The sequence below is a fragment of the Momordica charantia genome, assembly GCF_013281855.1.
Source record: "Momordica charantia cultivar OHB3-1 chromosome 4 unlocalized genomic scaffold, Mcharantia_2.0 BLBB01000004.1, whole genome shotgun sequence".
Lineage (NCBI taxonomy): Eukaryota > Viridiplantae > Streptophyta > Magnoliopsida > Cucurbitales > Cucurbitaceae > Momordica > Momordica charantia.
The window spans coordinates 15,153,807-15,163,541 of NW_028275162.1; the positions used below are offsets into that span (position 1 = coordinate 15,153,807).

Here is a 9,735-nt window from a genome sequence, read left to right on the forward strand (position 1 = left end):
AGGTTGACTTTTGGAGCTCTTAGGCCAATTATGATCGTATCATCTCCTCATTATTGAAAATGATTCGTTCTCGAATCAAGTTGGTCACCTACATTCGAATGAGTCAAGTTAGTCAAATGATAAGCCTAAAAAAGTGTACTCTTACCTTGTGGGTGTTGGAAGCTGGAACGGATCCGACCGTCGAGCGCAGCGGAAGCCGACGCTATAAATCGATTAACGGATCTCAATGACAACTTTTAATTAAAAAAAATTCGAAAATCAAAGAGGATCGAATCTCTTACCTTTGTAGTGTAGATGATGGACTCTACGAGATCTTCCCAACTATCATCAATCTACAACAAACTGGTGTGTAGGCACCTCTTGGGAGAAAGAGGAAGAACACATTCTTCCTTGGTAGCTACTAGGGAGGAGAGAAAGAGAGCATTAGCATTGACATATGCACTCCTTAGGGTTTTGCCTATAAGTCTATTTATATAGACTTTGAGCCAAAATCCTAGTGGGCTAATTAATCCTCTAATTAATTATGAAAATTAAAACTATTTTTTATTTTCTTAATTAATGTATTGGCTTCTGTCTCCTGCATTTTCCATGAGACCAACCACATAACATCCCATTAAATTAATAATAAATCCAACTTATTATTAAAATCCAAGTTAAATAATTGACAAGATTTAATTTTCTCCCAACTTATTGTTCGCTACAGAGTTTAACGAGCTAGTAGGGAGATATTATGGACCTACAACTTTAAGCTCCAATGGTCAACAATTGATTAATTAAACTCATTAATTAACCAATTTTACCATTAACCCAAGGTGACTCCACTAAAAATCAAGGGTTGCATTCTCATGCACTACAGATGAGTTATGTCCACGGATATAATCATAACGGCTCATCTTATTCTTCACAAAGTGACTCATGATCCCAGTTTGGCGAAATTACCGTTTTTCCCCTGGACCCATCTTTTGCTCCTTAAATCCCACGGTTCTATAATAGATAGCTTTCCATGATCTCATCATGAGTTAATTCTTATTGGGGTATCAAGAAGGCGGGTACCTTGTTATCCAAGCCCTGAACCAACACTATAAGGGAATCACTTATATACTCACTCAATAAGGAGAAGTACACACTCTGCACTTTCCAATATTGAGTGGCTGTAAATTCCATCGTGTGTACAAATGTTCCTAGCTCCCCCATTGAATATGTTCCCAAAACAGTAGGCTTATTGGGCGAACACTCTAGTTACCTTCGTGCATGTGAATCAAAGAACACACTCGCATAGGTAGGATATGTTAAGATTAAACGAGCATATAATCATCCTAGTGATATGTTTGCAATTTATATAACGGTTATATTAGAAAATACAAGACACATCTTGGTTAAGACTTATACAAACTCATTGTATATGATATCCAACTCACATGCCTCCACATGAAGGTATCAACAGTATTACAAAGATAAGGTATCCAACCTTATCCATATGCTCTGGACTATTTAGGTTCCTGCTTGAACACAATCCTCCGCATGTCAACTACATACTGTTCAAGTTTACACCAGTAACCTTGAATTTTCATAAAATGAATAATATAAATTGCACATAAAAATAATCAAATTATTTTATTAATTAAATTACGAGGCTTTAGAATCCCAACACTGGGTTTTCTTGGCATGGTTGAAGGCTTTTGGACTTTCTCAATGGGCATGACACTTCATTCTCCTTGAGAATTTCTATGACCCTTTATTCGTTGGACTTTTGAGTAGGCACTGTTCCTCGGATTCTTTGTAGAGCAATATTGAAGTTTCTTGATAAAATTGATCATGTTTGGCAAATCACTTCATTTCAATTTATCATGTTTGATAAAATTGATAATTGTTCCTCGATTGCCAAAATAACTTCCATTTCCATTCATCATGTTTCACAAATTAAAAAATTGATTTTAGAAAAACATAAAATCACTTAAAATTCAATTTTAAGGTATTACTAAGTGGTGATTTTGGAAATATAAATCTATTTTTTCAAAATCATTCATTCTACCATCATTCTAATAATGGTGTGTTTGGAAGTGATTTTGACATGATTAAAATCATTTTTGCCATTACCAAAATCACTCTCCTTTTGGCAAGATTTTAGAACAAGCAGCTCGTGGGAGATTTTTTATTGGATTGATTGACTGAGAATCACATCTCAAAATGATTTCACAATAACAAAAGTGATTTTCACCCTGCTAAAATCACTCCTATACAAACCTTAAATCAGTTTTATAAAAAACCAATTATGGTTAAATATTTTCTCACAATCATTAATTCTATCTCAATATCTTTTCTCACAATCATTAATTCTATCTCACCCCAAACACATCCTAGAACTATTAGGGACACAAAATAATATTCCCCTTAAAATAAAACATTTCAATCTACATCTTTATATAGAAGGGGAGGCTCAAGATTTTGGTGTAACCGACGCTTAGAAATCCGAAGCCGTACCAAACATTTGGTTTTTTCTTCCAACTGCCAAATACTCGTGTTGGAAAGCTACGGTTTCCGACCCCGGGCGCAGTGGAATAATTGTAAATCGGGAAATCGGGGGTTGGTATTCAATTCCTCGGCTGAGTCAAGCCGATTTGCGAGGATGTTGGATTACATTGGGTGGATTCCTCCTCGCTTGGAGTGCAGAAGATCTCATTATATATTACATTGCTTCCAATACCGACAATGCCCATAATCCCACATTATCTCCTCATCACTTCCTCATTCTCCCCAATCCAATCCCTCTTTCTGGATCTCTGAGAAATTTCAATTCCACTTCTGCTCATTTTCTTGCAGCAGCGTCGGGAAAGAGAAGATGAAGGTGATAGAGAAGATCCGGGCAGCCACCGCCGGCGATGGCGGCAGGGTGGTGTTCTCCTTCGAGTACTTCCCGCCCAAGACGGAGGATGGTGTGGACAACCTGTTCGAGAGGATGGATCGCATGGTGGCACATAATCCTTCCTTCTGCGACATTACATGGGGCGCCGGTGGCTCCACCGCCGATCTCACCCTCGACATTGCCAACAAGATGCAGAACATGATCTGCGTCGAGACCATGATGCATCTCACCTGTACCAATATGCCTGTCGAGAAGATCGATCACGCCCTTCAAACTATCAAGTCTAATGGCCTCCAGAACGTTCTCGCGCTTCGCGGCGACCCTCCCCATGGGCAGGACAAATTCGTCCAGATCGAGGGCGGCTTCGCTTGTGCTCTCGATCTCGTACTCTACATTCACTTCCTCTCGCTTCTTTTTCTCTCTTTTCTGTTTCTGCTCTCTGAATGTTTCCATTTCTTGTTCCTAGGTTAAACACATCAGGGAGAAGTATGGCGACTATTTCGGAATTACTGTAGCTGGCTATCCAGGTTTCCTTCACTTTCTATTGGAAGTTACAGATCTACTTGCAGATGCATTTCTTGTGTAGCTAACCAGATAATGATGCTTCTTTCCAGAGGCACATCCGGACGTGATTGGAAGCAATGGCGTGGCCACGCCTGAAGGCTACCAGAGCGATCTGGCTTATCTCAAGAAAAAGGTCACTCTCATCTTAATTCCTCTTCCCCTGTTCTTACATGGCCTACTCTTATGTGCTAATTTCGTTTTCTGCTTGCTGCCATCTTGTTTTTTCTTTTTGGTTGTGTTCAGTTTGATGCTGGGGCTGATCTGATTGTTACCCAGCTCTTCTATGACACTGACATTTTCCTCAAGTTTGTCAATGATTGTCGTCAAATTGGAATTACTTGTCCTATTGTGCCTGGTATTATGCCCATCAATAATTACAAAGGTTTCTTGCGCATGACAGGCTTTTGCAAAACCAAGGTACCGACCTCTCTACCTCGACAGATCTTCATCGTACGCAGACGTTTGTACTGGGAGTGAAAGATACTTGTTGCATGCAAACCAACTTTTATAAAACTGTTCTTCATACGTGCTTGTGATCTGCTTTCTTAAAAAAACAGAAGAAGAAGAAAAATATTCTTGATCTCTATGTTGATGCAAACACTACCTTGAAGTCTTCACTCCGTTTTGATAGTTGTAAGACTTGTAATCAGAAGGATCTAGCTACTGCTTGACACTTTCACTCAAGGTCTTTGGCTGTATTGTCGTTTTCATGTTGTTGCTTTAAAAAATTTGCAGTTGGTTTCTTTGAAAGTTCAAACTGCACTTTTCACGTTGTTGCTGCCGATTCGGCTATTCCCCACTGACCACATATGCTCCTGTATTTTATAAATTCATTATTTTTACTGCAGATGATCTTAAATGACCTTGATATAATTAATAATTATATACGTTGATATTAAATGGTTGCCATCATGTCTTGAAACAATATTTGTCTGGAGAAAATTGACTCCATCTGATTGTATGCTTTGAAATCTCCACACAAGAAGAGGGAAAGGAAAAGATAGAGTGATATTTCACTATTAATATTCAATAGAAAATGTCAACTGCTACATTCTTTCTTGGACTCCCTTATCTTCTTTAAAGGAGGATGGGGAAAGATCCCAAATGTGTCGGTGGTCCTTATTCTTTGACTGGAGGTTGTTGGTCGGAGGATATATCTCTCCCTGTATTATCCTCAAAACTTTGTAAACAGTTATCATTGAGTTTTCTTTTCTCTCTAAAGAAAATTAATTTGATCTATTATGTTAAATTGTTTCTCTTTTACCTGTGGTTGACTTTGGAAAATTTGCAGATTCCTGATGAGATCATGGCTGCGTTAGAGCCTATCAAGGACAATGAAGAAGCTGTCAAAGCTTATGGAATTCACCTTGGAACAGAGATGTGCAAGAAGATTTTGGCCCATGGAATCAAGACTCTACACGTTTATACACTGAATATGGAGAAATCAGCGTTGGCTATACTAATGGTATATTCCAGTATCCCATTTGCATTTGAGTTTTTACTCACGAATGCACATTTGTATGAAGGTCCAGTCATTGTGTGTATGGATTAGTTGTCTTTGGATGTTCTGGTACCATGTATTCTTAGGGAGGTAGGGAGGGAAGGGGATGAATTTGGCTTCCTTCCCTTTCTTAAGTCCATGCATTATTTGGACAACTGAGAATCTGCACCTGTCTTTTGATATATGTATATGTATATATATGTTCATGTGAGTATAATAAAGAGGAGGGGAGGAAGGGAAGGATAATACAATGCATATAACATGAGATAATTTTCTGATGTCCTCAGGTTTGTTTTTGTAATATAAACAAATTTACAGTTTGTTATGATTTTATTTCTTGTTCATATATTATTTTATATTTTCAATTTCAGAGGCTTGTAGTTTATTCAGTTTTTGGGTTAAATCCATGTCCATGTGCACTTCTACTCTTATTTTATACTTATGTCTCGCCAAAAACAAATGGCAGAATCTTGGTCTTATTGAAGAGAGCAAAGTCGCAAGATCTTTGCCTTGGAGGCGCCCCACCAATGTGTTCCGTATCAGGGAAGATGTTCGCCCAATCTTCTGGTATCTCATATGCTTATTCCAAAATTGGGATAAATTACTAATGATTTAGGATGCATAAAATAATTTTACACTAGGGTAAATTTGAGATAGAACTGATCTTTCTAGTCAATGATCACAGGGCTAATCGTCCTAAGAGCTACATATCAAGGACCATAGGCTGGGACCAGTACCCTCATGGTAGATGGAGTGATTCTAGTAATCCTTCATATGGGGCACTAACTGACTATCAGGTATGAATAATACAATAATACTTGTAAAATACAATGCTCTCGAGTGGTATTTGTTAATATATGCTCTGTGTCGATCATATTTGTTATATATAGATATATAGTATGAGATAGAGTGACTGTACTTGCTCTTGGTTGGTGTATAAGTTTCTATTCACCCTTCACTTCTTACACCCTTAGCGACCTTATCATCAATTGGAAGGCGTTTTTGTAACTGCCCTTGTGGCATTTTGTATATTTCATAGCATCAATGAAATACTCATTTCATATTAAAAAAAAAAAAGTATGAGATAGAGAGAGAGAGAGAGAGAGAGATAGACAGTATGGAGGAAGTTCCCTTACCTCTGCAATAAATTCTTGCTGGCTGCCTGTTAGAACTCAGGTCTTGCATTCCCCCTTTGATTACTGTAGTCAATGAATATTGAACTCTTTGCTATCTGCATGAATTAGAGATTTAAAAGTTGTATTTGAGGAACTTTTTCCCTCATGATGTAACATTTACTTTTGGCTTGATTCTTGACACCAGAACATATCAAAATATAATTCTGTTTGGTCGAATGAAACTTATGGTAGGAAAGGATATTAATTGTAAAGAAAATCAGTACTGATTCCTTTTGGAAGGTGGTGGTATGGTAGACTTTTGCCCCTAAATAATGTGTTCATTTTTATTGTTTCAATAGGTGAGCTGGTCTGGTGATATTATTTTCCATGTTTCTTTAACACTTCAAAAAGCTGAGAATATAAACTAAACTTCATTCAATTTTTCATTTGAGCCTTGCTACAACAGTTTTAAGATGGTTTTTTTTTTTTCTAACACAGAAGTGTAACCAGTGTTTTTATTGCTTTGTTTTGCATATTAGTTTATGCGGCCGCGTGCACGTGACAAGAAGCTTCTTGAGGAATGGGCTCTCCCATTGAAAAGCATAGAGGATGTTTATGAGGTACTGTTCCTACCCACGTGTGAAGAAATTTGTTATAAATGAAAGTGATTGACTGGATATGTTGGATTGTTTCATATCAGAAATTTATGAAGTACTGCCTTGGAAAGTTGAGAAGCAGCCCTTGGTCTGAATTAGATGGTCTTCAGGCAGAGACAAGGATAATAAGTGAACAGCTTGGGAAAATTAACATGAAAGGTTTCCTTTCAATCAACAGCCAACCAGCAGTTAACGGAGAAAGATCTGATTCTCCATCTGTAGGTAAATACAAAATAATGCATTTATACAATTTTTATTATATTATTTTTACAGCGTAACTGAGTAAATGTTTGAAAAAGCAATGCAATGCTAAAACTGCAACTAGATAATTGTTTCTCTAGTATTACAGATATAATTGACTAAAAGATAAAAGTAAAATAATATATTATTAGCTAAGTTATAGTACATTCTTTATTAATATTATTAATATATAAAATCATGTATGACCCTTTGACTGGATAAACTTCATAAGTTAATCTAAAAATAACTAATGGTCTAAATTCCCTGAACTGTCATACTTATTTCATTCTAGTCCCTCAACTATCAATTGTTCTGTTTTAATAATTGAATTTTGCATTAAAAATTTATTTTAGTCTTGACTGTTAATTTTTCCATTGTTCTGTTGATTTTTTGAACTACGGATCCAAGAAAACATTGAACAACCTCGGGGACATTAGCCTTTCAAACCAAAATAATTTTACAATGAAGAAACTGTGCTATAACGATGCATATTGAACGATCTAATAAAGAGTTGCATGAGAATCCTTATGTAGTAAATTGACAAGTATTGGGACGATTGATAATGACTTACAGGATGGGGTGGACCGGGAGGTTACGTTTACCAAAAGGCATACCTCGAGTTCTTCTGTTCCAGGGAAAATTTGGATGCTCTTGTTGACAAGTGCAGGGTTCTTCCAAATCTAACCTACATGGCGGTGAATAAGGAAGGCATTTGGGTATCCAACATCACTCAAAAGGACGTGAATGCTGTAACATGGGGAGTTTTCCCAGCCAAAGAGATCATCCAGCCAACCGTCGTCGATCCCGCCAGCTTTCACGTGTGGAAAGACGAGGCATTCGAGATTTGGTTGAGGGGATGGGCTTCCTTGTATCCCGAGGGCGACCTGTCCCGAAAGTTGCTTGAAGAGGTTGGTTGGTGCAGTTGTCTATTTAATTTGGTTTCTGTAGACAAGTATTTGGATATAGTGTGACTGAGGTAGTTTTGCATTTGTTTCAGGTACAGAGCAGCTATTACTTGGTGAGCTTGGTGGATAACGATTACGTGCATTCTAACCTGTTCGCCATTTTGGAGGATTTCTGAGAGTGAGCTGAGCCGCCTGCTATTCCTTTCCATGCTTCTAGTTTTTACTTTTCATCTTTGGTCTCATCTCTTATGAGTTATGAAAATCTGGAATTGGATAAGCTGAATCCTTTTTCCGTTCGTTTGAGTTTATAACATAATTCCCAAAAGGGTTGTCGTTGCGTTGTCCCTTTAGTTTTAATACATAAAACAACAATTTTGGGATTTTAAACTTCCCGAGGTTGAATGTATCATTCATTTATGATTGGATCTGGAAGCTAGTAGTGTAGCCTTGGGCTTTGGATATTATTATATTTGGCGATTTAATTGATTGTGTAAACACGTAATTCTATTACTCTCTTTCTGCATCAAGATTAAATATTAGTTCATTAGCATTCCCTTTTAATTTTCCCCCATATTATATTGGCCTTAGGGATTTAATTGATTGCGTTGTATTTAATATGGGTGGAAAATTTTTGGTCCGGTTCGGTTTTTGGATAGGGAAGAAAAATCGAAATCAGTTTGGTTAAGTAGGGATGAAAACCAAACCGATCAGTCCGATGTTGGTTCTTTTTCTCCTTTTCTTTTTCCCCACCACTACCTCGGTTTTCTATTCCACGTTGATTTGAGGGGGGAAAAAAGAAACGTGTAAAATCGTGATGGCCACCACCACCTCTTCTATTCCACGTTGATTTGAGGAGGGAAAAAAAAACGTGATGGCCTTAAAACTTTTTTGAAACAAACTTAATATTTTGAGATTAAAAAAGTTTCAGGGGTGAGATTTATAAAATTCTAACAAAAAAAAAAAAATACAATTTTTCGAGTCTATTGTCATGTCACTAGACTTGACATAAAAGAAATTTGGTTAAAAAACACATTTGGTCCCTGTACTTTCATTAGAGTTACGATTTAGTCCCTGAACTTTCAAAAGTAACAATTTAGTCCCTGTACTTTAAAATTGGTTACAATTTAGTCCCTACCGTTAAAAATGAGGTTAAGATTTAACGGATCGCTGACGTGGCTGCCATTTAGGACTGATGTGTACAAATTAAAATCCATTTGGCGAGTTGGTTCAACATCGGTTCAGTTCGGTTGGTATTTAAAATGGTTTAGGGCTTTAAAAATAAAAGAATGAAAATTTTACTCAGTTTCTGACCCACGACTGCTCTCTCTACGACTCATCCCACTTCATCTTCTCCACCATCGAACTCTCAATCGATACAGAATTTCCTCCCTTTCGTTCACGCTTCATCTCCTCCACCATAAAACTCCCAACCTATGCAGAATTTCTAAACTCATACTTCATCTCTTTCTAGGTTTCTACTTCATCCCCATTTGAGTGTTATATTTTAGAGAATCTTAGTTTATTTTAGTGGTGCGATTTTGTTTTTTAATTTCTGTAGAGTTTGTTTTATTATTTTTTGTTTTTGGATTTTGTGATTTTTTTTCTTAATGATTGATAGGATTTTATTCTTGTTTTTGTTTCTTTTTTCCCTTTTATAAATTTGTTGCAATTTTTTTTTCTAGGAAAGGGAATTCTATTTAGGGCTTATTCTCATATGGGCACTATTTTCCAATTCACCCATATCAATTATCATTTTTGGTTAAATGAATATAATTAGAAAAGAAAAAAGAAAAAGAAAAAGATGGGATATGTGATACTGCTAGCAACTACTGCTGTCAATTTTAATTTCTACAGACAAAGTAATTTTCATGTTGGTGTTAAGTGTCCTGCT

General features: G+C 36.8%; 1 protein-coding gene across 1 annotated transcript; it reads left to right on the top strand.

The window, feature by feature from the left end:
• The first annotated feature begins 2,524 nt into the window (after positions 1-2,524).
• LOC111022964 (methylenetetrahydrofolate reductase (NADH) 2) lies at positions 2,525-8,354 on the top strand. The gene is made up of 11 exons (XM_022300296.2): positions 2,525-3,247; positions 3,330-3,390; positions 3,478-3,560; positions 3,671-3,844; positions 4,719-4,892; positions 5,395-5,495; positions 5,614-5,725; positions 6,583-6,663; positions 6,744-6,921; positions 7,513-7,847; positions 7,937-8,354. The coding sequence occupies exons 1-11, from the start codon at positions 2,840-2,842 to the stop codon at positions 8,018-8,020; spliced, it is 1,791 nt and encodes a 596-aa protein (XP_022155988.1). The 5' UTR covers positions 2,525-2,839; the 3' UTR covers positions 8,021-8,354.
• The last annotated feature ends 1,381 nt before the right edge of the window (positions 8,355-9,735 follow it).